This window comes from Protobothrops mucrosquamatus, unplaced genomic scaffold (assembly GCF_001527695.2).
Source record: "Protobothrops mucrosquamatus isolate PMUCROS unplaced genomic scaffold, P.Mucros_1.0 scaffold305, whole genome shotgun sequence".
Taxonomy (NCBI): domain Eukaryota; kingdom Metazoa; phylum Chordata; class Lepidosauria; order Squamata; family Viperidae; genus Protobothrops; species Protobothrops mucrosquamatus.
This window is the reverse complement of record NW_015386647.1, coordinates 453,514-480,207: the sequence shown is the minus strand read 5'-3', so window position 1 is coordinate 480,207 and position 26,694 is coordinate 453,514. Positions and strand designations below refer to the sequence as shown.

Sequence of the window (26,694 nt, the reverse complement as noted above, 5' to 3'; positions counted from 1 at the left end):
CTAGTTCCTCTCGGGCCAACCCCGAACCCCCTAAAAATTTAGAAAAGCACCCCTCTAAGAAGACCCGTAGTCTTTGTCTTCTTAGGTCCCTCAGTGCTGTCGCTGAGTGCCACCTCTCTGGGTTCCAGATCCCTTCATCGAGGCTGGCCCTTGGAATGGAATTGGGCCATACCTGCGCGATGGGGGAGTCGCGCAGGGCAGCAGTTGTCAATGATGTATTCAATATCTGTTTTTTCCCTACACACATGGTTTTTGTTGTTTGTTTGTTTTCTCTTTTTCTTTGTTTTGTATTTTATCTTTGAAGGTAAGAAATAAATATGTAAAAAAAAGATTGGAAAACAGGGTATATGGGAGACTAAGAGGCAATTGCAAAAATACGTCACATACCTCGGGATTGAAGGATGTGGCTCACTAAATCAAAGCCTTCCTTGGCACTGGAGAGTTGCAAGGCACCAGACTGCAGATCTTCCAGAACAGACTGGGCTGTGTCAAAACTGTCGTTCATAGTTGTGATGATAACACCTGTGGGTCCCCTTTTTACCCAACCACTGCAATAGAGCCCTGAAAAACATAATGCCCAACCAGGCAACTGAGATCCAATGCTTTGTTTTGAACAGATCCAAGCAATGGCCACGAGTCTGCAGTGACTTCTTGTGGTACATTCATTCAAAGTCTCCTGCTAATGCCAGGGAGAAGATATACTTGCGCTATCCATTCAACACCAATACAAGATGAGGTCTGGAAAAGCTCAATTCTTCTTCTTTTTTTTTAGTGGATAGCATAGGCGGCCTGGCGTAGTTTTTTTAGTGGATAGCATAGGCGGCCTGGCGTAGTTTTGATTGTGTTTTGGTAGGGGTTTTTATATGGGGTATTTTAGAGCAGGCTTTTTATTTAATATTTATTGTGATTTTTATTATTGCCTGTTCACCGCCCTGAGTCCCGTAAGGGAGATAGGGTGGTATATAAATTTAAATAATAATAATAAATAATAATAATATGCAATCTGAATCCCAATAATTCACGCTGACCATTCATTGTCCAGCCTTGGAGCTGAACTGTCTGATTCCCCATTTGTCTTTTATCACACCAATTTGTTCTATGGGGCACAGCACGAGTTCTACTAACCTGGTGCCCCAAGAACTCTGCCTGAATTGTTGGGAATAACACCTCGCTTGCTGTCAAAGGGTACTGCGGGATCAATTGGAAGGCTTTTGTATCCAATGCTGCTAAAAACCAGGCCAGACCTCAGTTCCTCGATCTCTCCAGTGGGAACTGCTTTCACAGCATCCCCTGCAGCCTGCACAGTCCAGGAACAGGAAAACGGAGAAGAACAATGTTAGAGTGACCATCCTAAAAATCAGTTGCATGATCAGGTATCCCCATGGTTCAAACAGCATTTGAGGAAGTGTGAATGGAATGGGAGCCCACCTTAAGATGCTATGGAGTCTAACAAACAAAAAAATAGCTGCAAATCAGTTCTTAGCCAATTCTCCTCCTAGATGTTGGTTGGGTAATCAGCTTTCTTACCAGGACAGCCTCCTATCACAGGCATCAATACAAAACAAACAAGAGTTCTTTCCACAGTGCTACACAGAACATGAATCCTTGGAGACACGTATAGTGGCTTACTGAAAGCCTACCTTTTAAGCAAAGAGCAGGCAGTTACCCTGATTCTTCTAAGCAGAGTGGGAAAATAAAACTATATTTAACTTATTGCTAAAAGTGGGGAGGTTGTTGCCAACCTTAAAGGGATAAATTAAGGACAGGGGGAGAGTTAAGAGGGTTGAAGGGCCAGAAAGGAAAAGCTTTGAGATCGTACTTCCAACCTGTTGACAGCTAACTGGATCGCTCTTGCTCTCTTTCCATCCATGGTGGGCAACACTTCCAGCGGACTGCGCTGAAACTTCAATCTCCACTCTTTGGATGCGGAAGCCCAGCGGCCACCCACCTCCTCTGGCGGTTCTTCCAGAGCTGTTTTGATCATCAGCTCAGTCAGGCGCTTCTTTGGTCTTGGGAGGTCTGAAAGTTACAAAAGTATTGGGAAACAAGGGATTTTTCCAGGGGACGGAGTTTGCCCCTGTGCGATGCTGAAAAGAATAACCTGGAAAAAAACCTGATTGTCAGCTGTCACCTCATGCTTGTGCTTCACAACCATTCAGTATCAGCTGCCATGAACTCAAGGGGGGCTTCATAGGAAGCAGGGGGATGCTTTGAGGGGAAACGAAACTTCACCGTATTTTCACTGCGAGATGGGCTTCAAGGTCAAACCAGCTGGGAATGGAACACAGCTGCATACCAAACCTACATCTGAAGTGGCCATTCTAAAAACCTCTTGTCTGAATTTGATTGGAGATGGGGGGCAGTGATGGGAGGCAAGTAAGGGAGGGAAAATTTAGGTTTCGGGATTTTGGCGTGTGAGTTCTGGCGATGCATTACTGTAATTTACATTACTTTTAGTAAACTTTGCTTTTCTCAACAAATGGAGTTAAGGATCCTTCTTACTTAAGAAGTTCAAGCTGAGGCAGGTCTGACACTGATTTTCATTCTCTCTCTCTCTCACACACACACACTCACTTTCTTTTCTTATGTTATTTTTGGTGTGTTTTTTTATGTCACTTTTTAAACTTTCCCTGTTGTCCTCTTCCCGCCACTTTTCCTTTTGTGTTGCAATTTTGTATTTTAACTTTTTGATTGTTGAAACTTAATGAATTTTTTTTGTTTGTTTAAAAAGAAATGCTTGTGGTGAAGTTAGAGTTGGCTTGACTGGCAATGTGAATGTGTGCATTTATTTGCAGAAGATTCCGTGTTGTCGACCGAGAAAGGTAGGGCTAATGTGTGGTATGTTGTGGAAAGGAGGAAAACGGCCACGTATATCAGTTCATTATTCTCTATTTTGCAATAGGGGCATCAGGACAAATATGAAAATTGGATTCATTAGGAAGTAATTATTTAAGAAGGCAAATGCATGCTGAATGAATGTGTCCTGAATACAAAAATGAGTGGTCACCATGAATGAAAGTCCACTGAGGTGGTATGATAAAAAAAAATCCCAGATTACCCTCTCTCAGTCAAAGCCATGTAAACTGGCAATTTATTACCAGCAGGGAGTCCACAAAAAGATCCTCCCTTAGTATGTAAACAAAGAGAAGAAGCCTGGTTTTTGAAATTAGAAAAAACGTATCAGCACAAACTCTACTGATATAAGAAAAAAGGCAATTTAGGCCAGCTCAGTGTTGAAATAGAAATTTGAGCACAGAATTTATCTAACCTTCCTGAAAAAAACATTCCACCTACAGTTTCTTCTAATTTACATTGTTCAATTGCATCTTTTGCCACATACTTCTCTGCTTTTTTTCTCTCAAAAAACCCCTCCTTTTATGGGGCTTCTTTCTCTCAAAAAACCCCTCCTTTTATGGGGCTTCTTCAGCCAGGGAAGGGTTCCAGCTCTCTCCCAGGGTTACAAAGCACACTGCTTGTTCAAAACACTGCAATTCAACCAGGCAGCACAGGTGGCCGTTTATTATTATTACAAAGAGATGTTCTGATGGAAAATGAGAGAAAACTAGGAGATGCATCTGGCTCACTGAAAACACGGAGCACTAAACCATTTCAAAAGGTGGCTGCTGTACAAATTTGTCCCTTCATAACAATTCACATGGAATTTGAGGAAGGGGACAACTGGATTCAGTTTTCCAGGGATTTAAAATGAGCTTCTGTCTGGCTTCAATCATTATACCTAATGATTATGATTCACAATTGCTTTCATTTGGCCTGGATCATTTTGGCCAATTGTTACATTATAAAATATCCAAGTTATTCAAGGCCCTGGCTACTGAATTACCTCAAGACATTAGTAATTGTCATTTAGATGACCCATCTAAGATTCCTGCTGATGTTCAAGCACAGAAATGGGCGAGGAGGAAATCAGAACCATATTAAGAGAAAATCAGAACCATATTAGAGTGGAGCACCTTTACTCTCCAATGTATACCTAGCAACTACATAATAAATGGGGGAGAAGGATTCTGGGATTTGTGGTTCAGCAACATCTGGAAGCCTACAGAAACCTACCATAATTCACATAATCCAAATCCAAATTGCTTCATTCATGGAACCTAGCTTCTCTTTGCACCTTCACAGTATTTTGGGGTTTTGCTTCTCCTTATTCTATACCTCTGGGGTGATAAAGGTGGGCCCAAAGACAGTCATACATTGTATGACAGGAGATTACTTTGAGGAGATTGCCAGACAATTTCCCAGTTCTGGCGGATGGGTGAATGGAGATATCTCTGTCTTAATGAGTAGTGAGTAGTTTTTATTCCCCTCACCATTTAATTTTAAGCAAGGAAGATTTTCTTCCCATGCAAATCTATGGAATGAATTTCCAGTCACTTGGACAAGAGGAAATATCTCCTCCTTTCTGTCTGTCTATTTGACCATTTCCGCAACTGAAAGTGTTTATATGCCCTGTTTGCTTTTCTTCCTGAGTGTGTCTCTCTCACTGGCTATTCTTTAAACCCCTGGGATAAGTCAGGTTAGAAGTACAAACTAGAAAGCTTAACTTTTTGTAATTGATCAAAATCCTAGCTTTAAAAATTGGCCACAACAATTTTTAAAATGCTCAGTGTCAACATTGTGCCTTTCTAATTCTATTTTAATAAACAACCTGATTCTTTAGATATGATATGTCACTTCTGTTCCCCAACCTGGCCTGCTCCAGATGTGTTGGGCTAAGCCATCTATCATACCAGTCTCAGTTATAGAAGCCTAAAACTTTTGTTCCCATAATTAATTTATTGCAATTATTTGTCTTTCAGTCCTTCCTGGCATTTTACAAGCAATGTAAGAATTGTGAATAAAAATATGATAAATGTTAGTGAAACCAATCTAGATGAGAACAACCCAGTAGAAGAAAAGGGGAAAGCCCACCTAGCTTTTGAACTAAAATTCCCATTTAGAGAATTTGGACTGTCCAAAGTTATGATGGTACTGAATGAGTGGTACTTACAACGAGTCTTTGACGTTCTAGCCCATGGTCCTGTGATCACAATCTGCGTGCTTGGCAAGTGGCTCATATTTATGACAGTTGTAGTATCTACAGTCATGTGATTGCCAGTTGCAACTTTCCCTAGTGCCTTCCCACAACTAAAGTCAACAGGGAAATCAGAAGGAAAGGTTGCAACTTGCTCCTGTAAATTGCTCGCACCAACGTGGCTTTTTCTTTTGAGGAATCTGGCTATGGTGTATGAGGTTCTTCACTGACCTGGCATCAGTCTCACCCAGTGCCATGATGGCAGCCTGCACATCTACCCTCACCCAGCACCCACCTAAGATTTGAAACTTCCCGCCAGCTTTCCCATTGACTTCGCTTGTGGGAAGCCAGCAGGAAGTTGTGAGGAGGTCCTCACTTAATGACCCACAATCCTCAGTTCACAACAGCAACAGGGCCGGTTGAGATTGTTGTCACTACAAGTGATGCAGTCATGTGATGTTACACTTTACAACTGCATTGCTTAGCAATGAAAATTCTGGTTCCAATTGCTGTTGTTAAGCAAGGACTGGAGATTTAGCTGATGTCAGATATTCATCTGTTAGTTTATGCTAGTTTTATCAACAAGTATCTGGCTGATTCTCACCTTTAATGGCATCCCCAAGATCTCTGAAATCTGCAGGATCCAGGAAAGGTCTAACACTGGGTAGGTTGATCATTTCCCGCAGTTCCTGAAGGTTTCAGACACAGAAACACAGGGCAAAAATGTAGGTGACGGTAGGAAGACTGACATTCAAACATAGAGACAGTAATAGGTTTCGTTTTCAAAAATCAGCCAAAACTGGCTAGGCACTGTCACCTGGGCAGGTATTATTGAGAGTAAAAAAAAGAATTTCCTGAGAATTATAGCATGCCTGGATCTAAAGCTTTCCTAACTCTGCTTAATCCTTGCAGCTGCAACCAAAACTTCAAAAGCAAAGCTGACATTTACAAGCTAATCAAGATGATACTCATAGAAAGCGTATCACATGATTTTGATTAGGTAAGTTGATGCAAAGGTGCCATGAAACAACCCTGAGAAGAACAGTGCACTCCTATCACATCAACAAGCGTGAGATGAACCTTGGGCATCCTTTCCTCCTTCAGAACCATGAACCGGATGCAGTTTCATTAGATTCAGAGCAGTACATTCATTTCCTGCTTGAGCATCCAACATGATGGGGCTACTTCAATTTCCAAACCATAGTCAGTGACTGATCTTAACAGGGACTACAATGTGGACGCTTCTTTTGCCCTTTTGACTGGTACTCTACACTTGCTCTCCCCCAAAGTGAGAGGAAAAAGAACCAAAAAGAGTAGCTTTAGGCAGTGAGATGGGCGGCATATGAATTTAATAATAAAAAAAAAAAAATTTTAAAGTGAAAATAATGAATAGTCATACATTGTAGAGGATATAGAGAATGACTATGAGTAACAGGAGGGAGAGCAGCTATCAATGCCACAGTCTGATAAGAGGATCTTGAGCTCAGCCAAAAAAGTAATATGAGAAAACCTCTTCCTAGTTCACACAAAGTTAAAGTGGAGGGGGGGGGAAACGGGGGAAGCACATTCAGACTTGCAGAGTCTGTTAGCAATAAATGTAGGTCTGAACTGTATCTAATTCTTAGTTTGGTCTATCTTGTTGGGCTGACATACATGCATATGCTTATTCCCTAAGTATTTCACAATGTTTATATTGTCAATTGCAGTATCAGTCACGGCAGTTTTGCGGAGGGCTTCAGGGTTGCACTCAAGGCTTCGAAGTTGGGAGGGCTTTTCAGTGGCCTTCTTACACATATCTGTCTTCATGTGAACTTGTCTTTGTAGCACAAACAACCTTGCTAGAGATCAAGACCTGTTACAGAACTGCCCTCCCTCCGCTTTTTTTTTTTACCTTTATGGTGAAAGCCACCTGGAGGGGACCCCTTCTGCCAATAAGATACACCCGTTTGACTTTACTGCTGGCCAAGGCTGAGAAGGACTCTTCAGTGATGTCGGTTTTCTAAGGGGGAAGGAAGAACACGGATTAGGGCAGGCAACCTGGAACAAGCAGCCATCTGTTCAAATAAATTGCATTCAATGCAAAGACCTTCTCTCGGGTTAATGCCATAGTAATGGAGCAGTTTGGTAGGACAGCATGCATCATTTTGGGCCATTTTTCACAATGCTGCGTCTGCTGACAACACATCAACACTGTGATGGAAAGGGAAAAGGCTGAGAAGAGGAGAGCAGGAAGGGGGAGAGGCAACACTGATGGGAATTATTAATGTGAGAAAAAAAGGCATGAAAACACACAAATAACAGCACATTGAACCCCGATGCACTGATTACCAATATTTTAATCTCATTTTCCTTTCTAAAAAAAGAATTCAAGCAGCTAGCAACGTACAAAAAGCAGACTTAAAACCCACATTTTAAGTCTCAGTAAAGAGATACTTCCAAAACTTCAAGGCAATAGCTTTCGTGTGTTTTCTGCCTCCAAAGCCTAAGGAAAAGCACATCTGGGAAGAAATAGACAAAGCTGGAGGATCAATCTGGCCTTAGGTATGCAGTTTTGCCCCCCTCTACTTGAAGGTATAAGAATATCTTGGGAGTTCATGGTGGCACTTCCTAAAGCCAAAACCTATTCACTGCTCCAGAAGGAGAAAGAGAAGCAAAAACTGCCCCACTACCTTAAGGCAAAAGGGAGAATTGGGGAAGGTTATTGAGAAGCAGGGAAGGAGGAAAGGGTCATGCCCCCAAAGTAAGGAAGGCAGCAGAACACAAAGCAAACCGGAAGCCTTCTCCTGGAGGACTTTGGAAGAACGCTTCACATGCAGCAACCCCATTCCTGCAGCAGCAGATGCAGGATGTACCCTTGTCCCCTCCAATAAAACAGACAAGTGTTCACCTGAAATGCAAGACTCCAGGATGGCTGCAGTCAGCTAGGTTTTTTGAATCAGGGATCCTGCCCACAGCCTTCATTATCTGAAAGGGTATTTTCTGGCAGGTCGATAGCAGACCTCACTGTTTGGTTCCCCAGCGTGATCAAACGAGCTAGGGCTCGTTTCAACTTACCCGAAGAATTTCAAGAGGTGACAGGAGAATCCGTGCAACGTCCAACGCCACATTCCCATGACCTAGGATGACCGCCGTCTCACTGTTCAAATCTGGTTTCAGCTAGAACAACAAAGAGGTGTTTCACAGTAAGCCAGAGGTCCCCAACCTTTTGGGCACCGGGGACCGGTTCCGTGGAGAGAGGTTTTTCTGCGGATCGGAGGGTGTGTGGTTTTGTGTGCTGCCTGCATCCCTCGGATGGGGCTTTGCTTGTTTGTGCGGACCGGTTGCTGGCATGCCGCAGCCCGGTACTGGTCCACGGACCGGGGGTTGGAGACCCCTGCAGTTAGCCTTCAACTCATGCTAGCCTGGCTTCATTCCCAGTCTTTCATCCAAGGCAGTCAGCCACCAGAATTTCTTCCTTATAATGTTAGGACCAGCTTGAGACTCTGAAAGCTCTTCCATAGCCTTTAAGATGCACAATGATACAGATTCTGTCCAATCACACAGAACACACAGGAAAACATGTCTACTTTCAAAAGACTTCTTGCAGGGAAAGACTGTTGTAAGACAAGGAAAAGTTACAAGAGCAAGGCTATTTTCCCTTCATATTTATCACTTCTTCATAGGGAAAAGTATGTGGGATGCCCTATTTAATAAGGAAATACCCTTTCCCAGTAATTTCTGAGTTTATGCCAATACTACTAATTTGAAGAGCACCGAAGAGCCAAAACTGCTAAGCAGCTTCTATTTTACAATGACAACTATTCACAAATGAAGTTGCTTAGCAAAAGTGGAGGGAACATAATCATGTCCATCACAAAAGCTGCAGTTCCCATGTTCCACACTTGATGGCAAACACTCCTCCATGCATCTTTATTTTTCTTTTTTTCTCAAGCCCCAGAGCTTCTCTTCTAGCCTTCTCATGGCACATGAAAGAGAGGGAGAATAGAATAGAATAGAATAGAATAGAATAGAATAGAAGGGACCTTGGAGGTCTTCTAGTCCAGTCCCCTGCTCAAGCAGGAGAACCTATACTATCTCAGACAGGTGATTGTCTAGGTCAGGGATAGGCAACCTTGGCTCATTTATGACTCGTGGACTTCAACTCCCAGAATTCCTGAGCCAGCCATGCTGAGGGGAAAGGGAGAGGTTTCCAAGCTGAGCCATGCTGGCTCAGGAATCCTGGGAGTTGAAGTCCACGAGTCATAAAAGAGCCAAAGTTGCCTATCCCTGGTCTAGGCTCTTCTTGAAAATTTCCTGAAATCTTCCTGAAGATCTGCAAATAGGTTCACAGTTGTAAACCATTCTGAATTTAATTTGGTATCTATGTGTTCTTTTCCAACTGCAGGTCTCTCCCTTGGATGCCTGAGCAGGTGGCAACCTTGGAGAGGTGAAAGAAGGGCGACATTAAAATTCTTACATTTCTGTTCTCCGGCAAGCCATTGTACCATCCTACAAAGGCTCTCGCCGTGTAGACGCCGTCAAGGTCCTCCCCAGGAATTCCAAGGGTCCGATTGTCCTCAGCGCCATAACACTGCGAGAAGGGAAATAAGCTTTACAGCAAGCAAATCAGTGGCTCAAATACATATTATATGGCCTATTTTCTGAGGCAGCTTCTTCCTCCCCCCCTCCGATGAATAAATAACTGTGGCAGAATGAAAGGTCAGGAATGGTTTCCTTTATAGTTGAAAATCCCCGTGAGTGTTGCCAGAGCACTGAAAGGCCATTTATTATGTCCCTCAATTCAAGGTCAGTCTGCTGATTGCAAAACTCTCAGAGATTTTTATATGCCACTATTACGTTGGTTATGTTATTACAGATACTGCTCTCTGAAGCAAATGGGTAGAGGAGTTATAATACTGTTCACTGTTCTTGGCTTTTTGATTGACAAGGCTGAGCCAAGGTGGTATAAGACAATGAACTGGACAATTTTTGGCGGGGTTCAGGAGGGAGGCCTCTATATTGCAGGAAGCAGAGTGGGGAGCAAGTAGCTAGGCCTGCCTCTTTGGCCACAGCAAAGGTGGGAAACCATAAGCCCAGGCTTATGGGGCTTTTTTGGGGGGGGGGGATGCAATAAAGGCAATAGCAACAAAGGTAGACGGTGGGCTCATTCATGCTATTAACAACTTGCTGGTCCCACGTCCTACATCTTGAATAGTTTTTTTCAGGAGAGGAACAAGCCATATTGATTTGCAGCTACAGAATGCAGGAACTCCATCGCCTTTTGCAGTTGGCTGCCCTTCTGGAAAGGTGTAAAACTCTCCTGATGCAGATCAGAGTCCTGGCATCTACTAAGCTTTCCCCCCTTCCCTTTCCCTTGTTTAATCATTTAATTGCTCATATCACAGGAGGTATTTTCAGTCACGAGGGACTCTGGATGTATTATGTAAGATGTACAGTAGATGAAATACAGAGATAGAACTTTTTTTTTTTCAAAAAACCTTACGCCTTTGAAACGGCAAGTTACAGCAGAGGGTCATTAGAACCTGCTATATAGGGATTATGCCAGGGATTTCATTTTCATATTGCAAAATTGTGCATCTCTGCTAAGCCTCCAGAGGAGGCACTTTGCAACTTCTTCACAAGAAGGACACACCTGTCTTTGAATTATTAAAGCAGCCACATCTTTTGTTTCACAAGGCTGCTCTGAAAGCCGTCTCTACCTGCCTCTGCACAGGCTGCACACGCGCAGCCGCTTGGCTCACGCAGTTTTATTAAGAGAAAACTGCTTGTATAAGCCTCGGTGCAAAGGGTTAGATCTGCCTCAGTATAATGTACAACTTCAGCAATTGTAGTTTGTTTATCGGGACTTGTGTCTTTATGTCATGTCACAAGGATTTGTTCAAACAAGCTTTGACTGAAACAAGCCATGGTCCATTGCTGCATTCATATCTCATACTAAGCCCCGATGAGATTTGGTTGTTGTACAGAGTAATGTATGAATCCTTCTGTTAATGATTTAGCAACATATGCGAACATATCCCTTATGATTTGGTGAAGAAACATTAGTGAAAAAAATTACATTTAGGCAAAATCTGTGAGCTCAGCCAACAATTCAAGGGCAAAGCAACCCAAGCCTAAATAAAATTAAACACCTCACAGCTTAGCACAGTGTTTCTCAACCTTGACAATTTTAAGGCATGTGGACTTCAACTCCCAGAATTCCACAGCCAGCATTGCTGGCTGAGGAATTCTGGGAGTTGAAGTCCACATGCCTTAAAATTGTCAAGGTTGAGAAACACTGGCTTAGCAGGATATGTGAACCAGGCTTAGTGGGCATATTTCAGCCAAATCCAAACATCAGAATTCAAAGGAGAGTTGTGAATACCTCAGTCCAACATGTCATGGGAAGATGGTCCAGGATTTTACAATGCTGGTGTATGTATTTATTTAACAACATTGCTAACGTGCCTAATCCTAATGGGTGGCAGAAAAGAAAAAAACCCGAAAACCATGAGCAAAGTATAATAAGCTAAACCTAATACAACTGATTTCTTGTACTATCTATGATAGTGGCCCCAATATGTGGACAGAAATATATTCCAGCTGTTCCTGGAATAGAGGTAGTCCTCAACCTATGTCTACAATTGAGCCCAAGATTTCCATTGCTAAGCGAGACAGTCGTTAACTGAGTTTTATGACCTTTTTGCCACAGTTATTAAGTGAATCACTGCAGTTGAGTTAGTAACGCGGCTGCTAAGTGAACCTGGCTTCCTCATTGACTTTGCTTGACAGAAGGTCGCAAAAGGTGATCACATGACTCTGGGACACGGCAACCGTCATAAATACATGCCAGTTGCTAAGCGTCTTAATTTTGATCAGGTGACCATGGAGATACTACAAGGGCTGTAAGTGTGAAAAACGGTCATAAGTCACTTCTTTTAGTGTCGTAACTTTGAACAGTCATTAACCAAATGGTTGCAAGTTGTAAATGGTATGAAATATGCTTTAAAAATTGGTCTTTTAGTCTATGACAGTATGATCAGTCTTGTGTCTCAGACAAACAAGGTCATCTTTCTGCCAAACACATTCATTTAATTGTCAAACTCGCGATGTCACGTCGTGTGACGTTATCGGCACTGTTTTGCCATTGCCGGCAATGGGGTGGGCGTGGCTTCTCTGGAGCAAATCCCAGACACTACTGGAGGATCATCATGGCTACCCTAGTGCCATGGTCCTGGTGCCTTAGCAGAATTTAGCAGAACTTCAAGAATGTTCCTAGCATCCTACTAAAACCCAGTTGGGGGCTTTGCCATTGGCCATTTGCATTTGTTCACCTACAGTACATGAATTAAGAGAAGCAGCTATTTTATTTTTGTAGACTTACAACCAAATGGTTGCAAGTTGAGGACTACTATATAATGAAAAACAACATATGCTCTGATGTATCACTCCTGACATACCTTCCTGTCCTCACAAATGCTATTCCTCCTCTTGAGCCTATTAAAATCACAGACAAGAACACACTTACCAGGACCACTGCGTGATAGGCCTTCTGCAGCTCCTCCACCGTTACATCCCTCCCCACAGTCACATTCCCAGAAAAAGAGCAGCGGTCAGAGTGGGCTGTCTGGGTAAATGTGTTGATCACATTCTGGGGAGAGAGGTCAAGAGAGGTTCCATCTGAAAGCCATCTCCTTGTCCCCAGCGGCTAAGCGCCCAAGCAGGAGGCTACAGCAAAAAGAACGAGGCCAGGTTTGATGACTTTGCAGCATCTCGAGCAGCATCTCACTTTGCGATTCAGGCTGGCACCAGGCCAGTCAGCTCCATTAAAACAGCACATTTTTCTTCCAGATACAGTCACAGGAAGAAGGTAATATGCCCTATTGCCAGCAGTGGACATTCTAGTTGTAGACAAGGTTATATCTTGCTTACGGGAAAACACCGTGCATTATCATCAGGTTTACCTGTCCAAACTCAAGTGATCTTAATTACTGGTCCATTCCATCTGACAAAAGCAAGACATCAGGCATTAAAAAAAAACCACCCACAGAATGCCATGAAATATTAGGGCTGTGTTCAAAAGAGGTGCTTTGCAAAAAAAAGTGTTAAGGCAAATAAAGTTCCTCTTTTCAAACTGTTAAAGCAGCCGTGTCTTTTGGAAGACTCTTTTGGCGTCTTCCAAAAGCGTTCCTTGAGGTCTGTGTAAGCTTCTGTTGAGGCCACCCATGAAGCAAAGTGGCTGTAGGCACACAAGTATACGGTACTGAGAGAAAAGAAAGACAGCTTTGGAAGCAGCTGCACAAAGTGTGCAAAAGGCACGTCTGCTTTCACAATTCAGAGAGCGTTTCTTTCATAGTACTGTGCATCATAAAACACCTCTTCTGAATGCTAGTACGTAGTACATATTTCCAAATCTTGCTTAAATAGTATGCTGTTATCCCCCACAAGATCTCTCATATTTTCTAAAGGTTATATGCAGATCAAACGGCAAGACAAAAATGGAATGAAAAGAAGGTGGCGAGAAGAAGAAAGGAAATAATTTCAGGAGCTCCTCTCCTGCCTCCACTTTAGTAGATCCCTTTTATGACTGCTAATACCGGAAAGAAAGTTAGTACCAACCTTGACTTCTGGGTGATCAGGAGCCACTCCAAAACGAACCAAGCCAAATGGAACTGGCAACTTCTCATAAATATCCACCTGAGTCTGTTTGTGATGCTGGAGAAGACACCCCAAATCATTATAATGCATTTAAGGAAAAATAAAAAGAGTGTGTTGCATTGGGTCATTTAACAGCAATGAAACCCTCCTTTAAATCTAACTCTCCAAGTTTCAAACAATTGAAAAGGGAATGCAGGACTATCATTTTGCCACAGCTGCATATATTCACAAATGGACTGGAAGGTATCTCCACATCAGGCACGCTGGCTGAGGAATTCTGGGAGTTGAAGTCCACAAGTCATAAAAGGGCCACGTTTGAAGACCCCTGCTCTCTACCATCCTCTCCACACAGCAAATTCTCCACAAGTTTAGCATTCACAGAACCCACACAATCACTGAATTTGATGCCCTATCAAAGCAGAAACCTGTGTTGGAAATCAATATATTTTTTACACTTAACACTTTCCTGAATATTATGCTCTTTTATCACAGTCAAGGATTATCTCAAATCTAACTTTTCTGCTGAAACCAAGAGATATTTCTTACATTAAAAGACAAAGAGAAATTATTTGAGGCTTACAGATTCTCAATTTCTGGATCCAGCTTTTAGAAAAAAATGTAACTGTCAAAGCAAGAATATTCAATATTAGCCTCTACTTTCCCTTCGCCTGGCTCTCTCTGTCTAGTTTTAGAAAATATACAGAAAAGTTGTATAAATATACTTCAAATAAATGAATAAAAATCGCTCATGCACATATATTAAATCAATACATCTGTGGCAGCCACAATTGTAGAGCAATGGAGCCCTCAAGAAGATGCAGAGCATAAAAAGAGTAATTGCTGAACTTCCTGCTAGTGGGTAGCATTTATTTATTTAGCACATGGCATACAATGTCAGACACAATGCATTCCTGACAACCTAGATTGCTAGTTCGTTCCGTTTGGAACTTGCATGTCTATCCTTGATGCACTGGGGGGGGGGGCAACCTAGCTTACACCAATTAACTAGTGGCACTCAGGTTGCTGGCTCTTCCAGGCTCCTCCATCAGTCTCACCTCATCTTGCCTCGTGTCATGATGCCTCATGTCTGGCCAGGTCCAGCACTGGCTTCCACTCTCTGCACACACAAATGCAGCTAGGTTTTTCCCCACCAAAGTGGTACCCATTGATCTACTCGCAACATTGCATGCTTTCGAATTGCTGGGTGGGCACGAGCTAGGGATCGAGCGACTATTCAGAAGACAGGCAGGCCTTCTGCAGCAAAAAGCTGACCAAAGAAAATTTTTGTACTGTCAGTATCCAGCTATGCTTAAACTATATTGGTTATCCATATACCTTTTTTTTCATGCCTTTGAGTCAGCCTCGAACCCTGGAAACTGCTTGGACTGGTCTTTGCCCTATTCTTGGCGAGATTTCAGAAGTGGTTTGCCTGCTTCCTAGGTCTGAAAAACAGTCACCCACTGCCTAAGACAAGAGTAGAACTCAACGTCTCCTGATTTCTAGCCTGTTGACTTAACCCCTACACCAAACTAGCTGTCATATAACATGTGTGTGTTTGTGTGTGTGTGTGTGTGTGTGTGAGAGAGAGAGAGAGAGAGAGAGAGAGAGAGAGAGAGAGACAGACAGACAGACAGACAGACAGACAGATAAAAACACAAAACAATGTTTATTTGTCTGGATCCAGCAAATCCAGCAATAAGATCTGAAGTTTGTACAGGATGGACAATATGTAGCTATTTTTTGTAAAAAAAAAAAAAAACTGCGAAAATACAGCTTTTATCATTATTCTCCCTCCATAGACAACTATGGAGAGGAAAGGCAAGCTTATACTCATTTAGCTGGAAGTTGGGGTGTGGTAATGGGGAGGGGGTTCATTAGTATTATTTCTTTTATTATGATTGTTTTTACTTGTATGTGCCTAAGGTTTGGCTTCTCTTTCTTTTTTCTATGTTTGTTCTGTGTTACTTTAGTGGAAGTTAACCTTTAGCATTTAAAATAGTTAGCTTTTTTCTATTATGAATAGATTTGTTCAGTTTTCAAAATGTGACCTTTTGAATGCAGATATACTCAGGTCTATTTTGAATCATTACATCTTTGAAAGATGCACCATAAAACATGAGGCCTCCAGATCCTTCTTGAACAAACATGTGGGGGAAGATGATTTCAAACACCAGGGTAGGCCTTCATTGTTTACATTTGTAACATATTTTGTCTTCTTTCCTCATTAAAGGCACATCCCCAGAGAAGCAGAGAACCATTAAAAAGCCATTTATGATAAATTGGAACAGATTGATTGAATAGATGGCTCAGCAACTTCAGCCTGGACAGGGATGAAGGGATATTTGTTGGCATTGAAAGCTGATAAAGCTCAGGGCCGGCTGAAGGAAATTCCACAGCCAGGGAGATGGAAATGAGCTTGTAGTCTCTCTTTGGCTGAGCAGAGCCCCTCACTGGCAGATGTACTAGTCTCAAGGGAGCTTGTCCATTGAATCTTTAATTGATGGGCAGATGCATAAGAGTTCAGCACTCCATCAGATATTCATATTTTAAGTCATGTATGGTTGTGCATGCAGAGAACTTTGTAAATGCTCTACAAAGGGATGACAAACTAACAATAAGAAGAAAAAAAGAATGTTGCAGGTTTTTTTTTTCCTGAGCAAAGAACACAATGTCCTTGAAAGCTGGAGAAGAGCCACAACATCCATTTCCTTCCCTAGTATCAGCCTGTTTCTTTCAGGATTATCTGTCATGGCTCTCTACAATCAGCAACAGCAATACCATCTTCCCTGCTAGAACCAAGGTCGAGCTTTGAAATTCAAAAAGAGAAGAGAAGAAAAGAGAAGAGAAGAAGAGAGAGATCCTAATTTAACAACACCACATCCTTTGGTAAAATATAAGGAGAAAAATGTTTTCCTGCCAATGATACAACTTTCATTAATATTAACTTTTCACAGAATTGTCATTCTTGAGGGAAATTCTATTAAAGCGGCTTTTCCTAGCCTGTTACTCTCTGCTATATTAATTATAATTCCCAAGATATTTTACTCCCTGAAAGCAGACCAAATTGTTCCTCACCATTATCGAAACAAATGTTTACATGCTGCACATATCAGACATCGGCTTCTTCCTTCCTTTTCTCTTTCAGTCCTTTTTCCACAATCTGGCTCTCTCCAAATGCACTAGAGCAGGGGTCTTCAAACTTGGCCCTTTTATGACTTGTGGACTTCCACTCCCAGAATTTCTCAGCCAGCGTGCCTGATTGAGGAATTCTGGGAAATGAAGTCCACAAGTCATAAAAGGGCCAAGTTTGAAGACCCCTGCACTAGAGCCATAAGTTCTATCTTGCCCAGTCACTGGCCCAAGAGCCCACATGGAGGAAGCAAGATATCGACTCCTTTCAACACCTTCAGATTTTGCAGATCCAGTCTTTGATCTGTAGCCTCTGAATCCCAAGCAGCATCTTGGCAGTTGAGTACTTTGAAGGGTAGAAGGACTGGCACACTGCAGAATCAGGCTTTCCTAAGCATCAGAATTATGAAGAGCGCTAGCTGAGGTGGGAAGTGGGCATGGCAGTAAACTTTTGGAAACTTTATAAAACATAATCAGGCTGGGGACAATATACATTTTAACCTGTCTTCCAACCTCACCTGTGTCAGAACCTGTGACTGAACTGCTTTCTTGGATACATCAAACTTAACTTAGATCTCTACTATTCTTCTAATCTTCTCTATTAAGCAGTGCTTCTTGGCTTCAGATCCATGGCGCAACTTGTCTAAGCCTTTGGCTCTAGATCTCTATTGGCTGGTTTTGACACTGGCTATGTCATCATCCTTTTCTTTCAATCCCTGCAGTCTCATGGGATGGAACATAGACTTCCCATCCAGAATTAAGTCTTGAAATTCTGTGTGTTCTTTTGCAACATATCAGGGGTTGCCATAAAGAAGAGGGAGAGAAGGAGAGAAGCAACCTAGAACTCAGAAGTTAGAACAATTAATCAGTGGAACAACCTGCCTCCAGGAGTTGTGAATGCTCCAACAATGGAAGTTTTTACGAAGAGACTGGACAGCCATTTGTCTGAAATGGTATAGGGCAGTGATGGTGAACCTTTTAGAGACCGAGTGCCCAAACTGCAACCCCAAACCCACTTATGTATCGTCAGGTGCAGGTAGGCGTGGCCCATTGGGTGGGTGTGGCCCATTGGGTGGGCGTGGCTGCGGTGGTAACAGCAGACTGGGTGGGACTAAAAAGTTCAATTAATCAATTCCAACTTTGCGAGATCTTTTTTTTTCCCCGCGAGAAGTTGAAATTGATTGACTGAACCTTTTTTTTTTGCACATGGCCTAAAGCGAAAAGGTTTTATAAAACCCAGCTGAAGGCCTAGGACTGGGGCAACGGTGCACATGCGCACAGAGAGGGCTCTGCGTGCCACCTGTGTATAGGATTTCCTGCCTGAGCAGAGGGTTGGACTAGAAGACCTCCAAGGTTCCTTCCAACTCTCCTCTCCTCTCCTCTCCTTCCCTTCCCTTCCCTCCCCTCTCTCCTCTCCTCTCCTCTCCTGAAACTTGGACCTCTGCCATCACACAAATCTGAAGGGCGTGACCTGCACATTTCTTTATACAGGTAGCCCGTGGATTATGGCCATAATTGAGCTTAATCATAAAATGTACCACTACCACCTCTCAAAGAAAACCCTGGATGGGGCCCCTTTATTAAAAATCTCAAAGGATGCCAACCCAATTCAATTCAGCTTTTAAATCTATTGTATGTTGCAAACTTAAAACATTGTTTTAGTTTTTTTTAAAAATTGTCATTTTAGACCACTATAAGCCTGCCTGGGAAAACATTGTTTTGAAAGGTTGGTGGGATATTGAACAAAATAAAGTTATGAAATCACTTTCAGTGAGGAATGATGAAATGATATCCTGTAAATCAAAGGCTATTGGATCCAGACTGCCAAAACCCTCCAGATGAAGGAGAGGTCACCCAAATGTACTCTGGACAGCTGCTTGGAATACATGGCAAAGGTGGAATACAAAGGTGGAATACAAATAAATTAATAAAATTTAAAAAAGAATTGGAATTGGATTTTGATTATTTGAAGAGAGGGATCAGAGGGAATCTGCTTAAATGGAAACAGAGACATAATATTAAAGTTGTTATTTCTGTTAGCCCTTACTGGACTTTTGCTGATTAATAAGGAGGGATCTGTTTGTTCTTCATTTTAAAAGGATGTGCACACAAACTATGCTTCTTCTGGGATAAAAACAGGGAGATCCAAGGACAGATAGGAGCAGGGTGCAAAGGCATTCTATTCTCACCAGGATCCTTTATGCTGGCACCCAAATTTAAAATGGCTGCAATGCAGAAGTGCTTTGCTGCTCTTTTGGGGGGGGGGGTGTCTTTTTTCAATTTCCCATTCTAGTGTACAGCTCTAATATTCCCTGAAAATCTGCCATATTAATGTTGATCATCAAGAGAAACTATTTTGTTTTCATTTCCTTTATCAAACCCTACCTCTCTGGGGCACTCTGGTTCCTGGAAATAGAGATTGATTGATTGATTGATTGATTGGTTGGTTGGTTGGTTGGTTGGTTGGTTGATTGATTGGTTGATTGATTGATTGATTGATTCAAGATGTTTCTGTGGCCACCCAACTCACAGTTGCCATTCTGGGCAACTTGCAAAAGGTTTACTTTAAGAGAACAAAAAAAGAACCAACACGAGTAAAAACAATAAATGCAGCTGAACCAAAGCATAATAATATTTTATGTTCCCAAACCATTGCAAGATGGGCTCATCCAATACCTTGGCCCAATGCCCGGGGATGAACCAAGTCTTGAAGGCTTTTTTTTGGGTGGGAGGCATCCAAATTTATATAAGAGGTTACTATTAATATTCAGCCTTGGAACCAGTTTTTTTAATGCCAATGACTGATTGTGGCATAATTCAAGAATCTCCAGTCATGTCTAAATCCTATTAAAGCACACAAAAAGACTTAAACAGCGAATGTGGATTGTATCTCTGAGAATTCTTTGCACTTCCATAATGACAGGAGCGATGGAAGTCAAAACTTGCTTAGACCTACATTAAGGAAACTTTGTCTTCCAAAACTAATTGCAGGCTCTCAATGGCTCTAAACTAGCAGGCAGATAAGAACCCAGGTGTTTGTCCTTATAAATGTGCCCATTACCTTCAGGAGATGCTGTGCTGTGTAGAATCCAGCTGGTCCACTGCCTACAATACATATTCGAGGTCTGAACTCAGCTGTGGAAAGAAGCCGCTTGATACCTGAGAACAGATTTGCAAGAAAAAGAAGAAATCACATACAGGTAGTCCTTGACTTACATTTTGTTTAGTGACCGTTTGAAGTTACAACAGCACTGAAAAAAAGTGACATATGACCATTTTTCACACTTACATGACCATTGCAGCATCCCCACAGTCACATAATCAAAATTTGGAACCTTGGCAATTTACTTCATATTTATGATGGTTGCGCTGACCTCGTTGCACAATCTTTTGTGACCTTCTGACAAAAAAAGTCAATGGAGCCAGATTCACTTAACAACAACACTGTTACTAACTTAACAACAGCAGTGATTTACTTAGCCTCTGTGGCAAGAAAGGTCGTAAAATGGGGCAGTGGCCTGGAAAAGGCCTCTGGAGCCCAGATTGGGCCGTGGGGGCCCACGGAAGAATCCCCCGGCCTACTAATCATTATAGCAAAATAAAAATAAAAATCCAGAGGCCAGAAATCATTGAGTTAATCAGAGATGTGAAGGTCTAGACATGACAGCCTTTTTTTCCAGTGCAACAACCTTGACATTTATTGACTTTTTTTTTACTATAACATGCAAAGAAATGTCCAAGTATGTTGCTAAAAAAAGAATCTTACAAATACTTCTATTGTTCATTTTCTGGCTCTGAGTATCAAGAAATTGATGATGCCATGGGAGAAAAGAATAGTTCACATATAATCTTTATTTGTTACTTGGGCTTAAGTCCTTTTAGAACTTTCTTTAAAAAAAAAGAAAGAAATGTCCAGATATGTTGCTAAAAAAAGAATCTTACAAATACTCCTTCTATTGTTCATTCCCTGGCTCTGAGTATCAAGAAATTGATGATGCCATGGGAGAAAAGAATAGTTCACATATAATCTTTACTTGTTACTTGAGCTTAAGTCCTTTTAGAATTTTTTTTTAAAAAAAAGGTTTTTATTGATTTTTTCCATACATTCAGTAGTATTTATTCAACAAACGTTCTGTCTGAGTTTACATTCGCTAATACATGTTTAGTTCCTAATCCTTTATTCTTTCCTCTAGCCATCGATAAAATAAGTCCCAAGTTTGATAATAGTCCGTTTCTTCTTTTTCTTTCAGTCTCAGAGTCAGTCTATGCATCTCCGCGCATTCTAATATTTTTTTAATTATTTCTTCATCTGATGGTATTCCTTCATTTTTCCAATATTGTGCAAATATAATTCTTGCCGCTGTTGTAATATGCAAAGTCAAATATACGTTTACCAGTCTTTTCTGGCATTATACCTAATAAAAAAAGTTCAGGTTTAAAATCTACATGTTCTCCCAACATTTTTTCTAGCCAAGCATGTATCTTTTTCCAATAACTCTTTGCTTTGGCACATGTCCACCAAACATTGTAATAAGTGCCTGACTTCTGTTTGCATTTCCAACATCTATCTGACATGTTTTTAAACATTTTTGCTAATCTTGCTGGTGGCAAGTTCCATCTATAAAACATTTTATATAAATTTTCTTTGTAGGAAGTTGACATTGTCAGTTTATAATTTCTTTCCCATAAATTTTACCATTTTTCTAATTCTATATTATATCCAAAAACTTTTTGCTCATCTTATCATTTTTTCTTTAACTTGTTTGCTTTCCATTTTCAAAGTTAATTAAAAATTATAAATTTTCTTAATTAGTTTCTCATCAGAAGTTAATAATATCTTATCAAACAAGGTTTGCTCCTTATAAAAACCATACAATTTAACATCTTTATCATATCTAGTTTGCATTTGTAAATGTGCCCACCATGATAAATTAATACCCTGATTTTCCATTTCTTGTTTAGATTTTAAATTCCCTTCAGAGTTTAAAATATCTCTATATGTCCAGATGTTTTCAAAGTCAACTAAATTTGGGTATACAAATGTTTCCATTGTTGACAACCACCCTGGAATTTTCAGATATATTTTACATTTTATTTTTCCCCATGTTGTTAATAATGCATTTCTTATATGGTGATTTTGGAAGTACCATAAGAAAGCGTGCCACCCCAACTGTAAATCATGTCCCTCCAGATATAACAACCTTTTGTTTCTAAGAATTATCCATTCTTTTACCCATGTTAATACAGATGCTTGGTAATATGAAACCCATTCTGGTAAACCCAAACCTCCATTTTCCTTGGCATCTTGTAACATTTTCATCTTAATTCTAGCTTTCTTTCCTTGCCAAATAAATTTCAAAATTAATGAATTTAAATCTTCAAAGAATTTTTTCTCAAGTTTTATAGGTATTGTTTGGAATAAAAATAAGATTTTTCGGTAATATATTCATTTTCACTGTAGCAATTCTTCCTAATAGTGACAATTGCAAGTTTTTCCATTTTTCCAAATCCACTCTTATTTGATTAAATAGTTTTGTATAGTTATCTTCTTTTATCATTGAACATCTTTCTGTTAAGTATATTCCCAGATATTTGACCTTTTTAACTATTTGTAATTCTATTTTTTCTGACATTTGTTTTTTTTTTTGTTTATCTGAAATATTTTTTACTATTACTTTAGTTTTTTCTCTGTTTATTTTCAACCCTGCTATTTCTCTATACTGTTCTATCTTTCCCAGTAGTTTAGGAATCATCTCCAAAGGTTCTTCTAAAATAAATACCAAATCATCAGCAAATGCTTGTAACTTGTATGTTTCACATTTTATTTCTAGTCCTTTAATTTCTGTATCTTGTCTAATATTTCTATTTAAAACTTCCAAGGTCAGAATAAATAACAATGGAGATAATGGACATCCTTGCCTTGTACCTTTTCTTATCTCAAAGTTCTCTGTGTAATCTCCATTCACAATCACTTTTGCTGTTTGTTTATTGTATATTGTTTTAATCATATTTATAAAGTTTTGTCCAAAGTTCATTACTTTTAGTTGCTGAATCATAAATTGCCAGGAAACATTATCAAATGCCTTTTGGGCCTCTAAAAATATTAGTGCCAATTGTTTCCCTGGATGTAACTCATATTTCAATACATCCATTATTACTCTTAAATTATTTTTTATTTGTCTCTTTGGTAAAAAAAACCATTTTGATCTGAATGTATAAATTCAGTTAAGAATCTTTTCAGTCTCTCTCCTTTTAGAACTTTCATTCACCTTTATGTTGGAAGGAGAAAAGTATTGAGAAAAACTTGGGCTGCAAGAAAAACATATTATTCCATGATAGACAAAGTAAATCCAAACTGCTTGCTGGAAGCACTAGAATGAAGCTCAAGTTTAAATATTTTGGACACATGATGCAAAGGCAATACTAAAGTCATTGGAGAAGACTCCTGGTACTTCTGAAAAATGGAAGGCTGAGAGAAGATTAGATGATTAGGTACAATCAGTGAACTCACAAGCAGGAATTTAAAAGAATTTAAAAGGAATTTTAAAAAAAAGAGTTACTGATAGACTATCTTGGAGAAATGATGTCCACTGAGTCACAAAGTATTGGAAATAACAGGACAATATTAGTTTCCTTCAGATAGTTTGCACAATAACTGCTGTAGTTCCCAGGAAAATAATTATTTCAGAAGAGAAAGGATTAAATACTGGCTAAATACTGGCAGGAGCTAATCAAATGGGGGATTATACACCTGATGTTCTCACTGCTATATTACTCACAGTCAAAGTCAATGGGGAAGCCAAATTCATTTAACCACCATGATACCAACTTAACAATGCAGTGATTCACTTAACAACTGTGACAAGAAAGATCATAAAATGGGGCAAAACTCACTTAAATGAGTTTTGTCTCACTTAGCAACAAGACAAAAATTTTGGGCTCCATTATGGTTGTAAGTCAAGGATTACCTGTATGTTATTCCGTGGCAAGGATTTACACAGAGTGCAGCCACAGAAGAGTCATTGTTTCTTATATATTCTCCAAATATACTTCCTATAGAAGTGATACAGAAAGAAGGGCCCCTGAATTTTTGATAGGGTCTAACGCAAGTATGTGATCTTTGAATATTCTTGTATTTATCCATGGTTTTGGTAATCATAACCACCACTTTACAGTGCCTGGAAACAAACCAATTCTCAGTGACCACATGCTTCTTATGCTCTTTCTTAACCTGATCTGAAAGTCACCTAGATCATGTGCAAATGACTCCTACCAAAACTTTGTCAACAAAATTGATCTAAATCCAACATTGCCTCTTAGGCTTTTATCTTCTTTTATCTTAAGGGCACCTATATTGATGGTTTATTAAATTAACTGCTATTCAGAAACTAATGTGTATATGAAGAACAGTTGTTTCAATCAATCAGAATAGAGCTGGAAGGGACCTTGGAGGTCTTCTAGTCCAGCCCCCTGCTCAAGCAGGACTCCCTGTATCATTTCAGACAAGTGGTTGTCCAGTGTCTTCTTAAAAACCTCGAGCACCCACAATTTCTGAAGGCAAGCTGTTCCACTGGTTAATTGTTCTCACTGATAGGAAGTTTCTCCTTAATTCCAGGTTGCTTCTCTCCTTGATTAGTTTCCATACATTGTTTCTTATCTTACCTTCTGGTGCTTTGGAAAATAAATTGACCCCCTCCTCCTGGTGGCAGCCTCTCAAATATTGGAATACTGCTATCATGTCCCCCCCCTAGTCCTTCTTTTCTCTTGATTGACCATTCCCAAATCCTGCAACCTATTTTCATATGTTTTAGTCTCCAGGCCTTTAATCATCTTAGTTGCTCTTCTCTGCACTTTTTCCAAAATCTCAACATCTTTTTTGTAATGTGGTGACCAAAACTGGATGAAGTATTCCAGATGTGGCCTTACTAAGGCTTTATAAAGCGCTACTAATATTTCACGTGATTTTGATTCTATGCCTCTTTTTATACAACCAAGGATTGCTGATTCATGTTTAACTGATTGTCCATTAGGACTCCAAGGTCCCTCTCACAGTTACTGTTTTGGAGCCAGGTTTTGCCTAATCTGTACTTGTACCTTTGGTTGTATCTGCCCAGGTGTAAAACTTTGCTTTTCTCCACAATAAATATTATTTTGTTAGATAGGGCCCATTGTTCAAGTTTGTCAAGATCTTTTTAGATTCTGAGCTTGTCTTCTGGGTGTTCGCTATTCCTGCCAACTTGGTGTCATCTGCAAATTTGATGAGATCCCCTTCTATTCCCTCATCTAAGTCATTTATGAAGATATTGAAGAATACTGGACCTAAGACACAACCGTGTGTACTCCACTGCTTACTTCCCTCCATGTGGATGTAGTACCATTAAAGACTACACTTTGAGTACAGTTTGTCAGCCAGTTACAAATCCATCTGGGGGTAATGCTGTCAATACCACATTTTTCTAGCTTACCAAGAAGTAAGTTGTAGTCCACTTTGCCAAATGCCTTGCTGAAGTCTAAATATACTATGTCCACAGCATTTCGCTGGTCTACTAATTTAGTCACTTTGTCAAAGAATGAATTGCATTATACCTTTGCAAGAAACTTCATGAATACTCATCAGCAGCACTGCATAACTGTGACAACATTATCCTGGCCCAGGACTATAATGCCAGCATTATGAAGAAGGCATTATAATACAGAGCCTCTGAATAGCTGGCTGCATATTTTAATTTGCAAACAAGCATTCTGCTTAAAAAATGACATTGCAAAAATGCATATGTGCAAAAGACACAGCAGCAGCAGCAGCACCATGCCGTGCTCCCAGTCTCCTGGTTTACAAAATTTTAATGCTCAGATGAAAATGTGTATAAAGGCCTAAAGGGAGAAATGGCACTCTCCTTTTCTTTTCATGAGAGCATCATACTATAAAATCTCTTTGTCCAGATATTGCAGCCTGTCTCATCAAGGGCTCATCATCATTACCTTATGCTCATCTCTCCCCTTATCATCTGAAACGCTAAATTGGCCCTTCCCCTTTATCTTTTTCCCGATTTGGACCAACCTCCTCGACTTGGTCTTCTTCAAATAAACTGGAGTATAAATGCAACCGGTCCCAGCCAACCGGTCCCAGCCAATGAGAAGTGCTTTTTCCAGCGGGAATGGGAGACACGGTGCAACTGATCTGGGCAGTCTTCCCAAAAAACCAGACTCTCCCCCTTCCTTCTACTGTAATTATCTTTTCTTAATATTTCTGCAGAGACAAGGAGATGGGATTACACCGATATCTTTCTATCGTTCTCTAGCCCGCGCTCCTCCGCCCCTTTTGAATCTCACTGTTTTTAAGTCTCCCTGCCTTTCGCTTGCTCCTGGATCGCCAAATCTCTCCGCAAAACCCCCAGCTACGCAGCTGCATTCACAATCTGCAGAAAAATGAGAGATCGCTCACCAGCTAGAGGACTCTTGGGCTGCAAGACACCGAGCGCAGAAAGACGGGCGCAGCCAAGGATCCCCCCGGTACGGCTCATCGTGAGAGCGGCGTGACAGCGTCCAACCACAGCGCTTACCCCGCCACTTTACCCGGCTTTCATCAGAATGCAAGGGAGCCAATCACGGAAAGCAAAGTATATATTATTAACATAGACCCGCCCACGCGTCACCGGAAAACTTCTTTTTGCCACGCCCCAGATCAAGTCAAATGCCTATCACGTCGATTGCCGTGAGACCTTATTGACCAATCCAGAAATCAAGGCTCTACAAAAAAAAAAAAGAACGCAGGTTGTACTCTGCTCTTACGGTAGTAATGGTGTTAAATTCTATGGTGTTTCACTTCACTCAATGAAACTAATATAAAACGTAGGATCAGTAACTTTAGATATTTCATTTGCATAAACTGGGTTTGC

At 40.7% G+C, this 26,694-nt stretch overlaps 1 protein-coding gene across 1 annotated transcript in view; it reads right to left on the bottom strand.

The window, feature by feature from the left end:
• Positions 1-26,319, bottom strand: part of FDXR (ferredoxin reductase) — a 36,721-nt gene extending 10,402 nt beyond the window's left edge. Inside the window, exons 1-9 of the mRNA XM_029283980.1 lie at positions 26,241-26,319; positions 19,860-19,957; positions 13,631-13,726; positions 12,540-12,662; positions 9,489-9,602; positions 8,087-8,188; positions 6,924-7,031; positions 5,637-5,721; positions 1,820-2,019 (exon numbers count right to left, since the gene is read on the bottom strand). Coding sequence (XP_029139813.1) covers positions 1,820-2,019; positions 5,637-5,721; positions 6,924-7,031; positions 8,087-8,188; positions 9,489-9,602; positions 12,540-12,662; positions 13,631-13,726; positions 19,860-19,957; positions 26,241-26,319 — 1,005 coding nt within the window. The remainder of the gene's footprint in view (positions 1-1,819; positions 2,020-5,636; positions 5,722-6,923; positions 7,032-8,086; positions 8,189-9,488; positions 9,603-12,539; positions 12,663-13,630; positions 13,727-19,859; positions 19,958-26,240) is intronic.
• Positions 26,320-26,694: the final 375 nt, after the last annotated feature.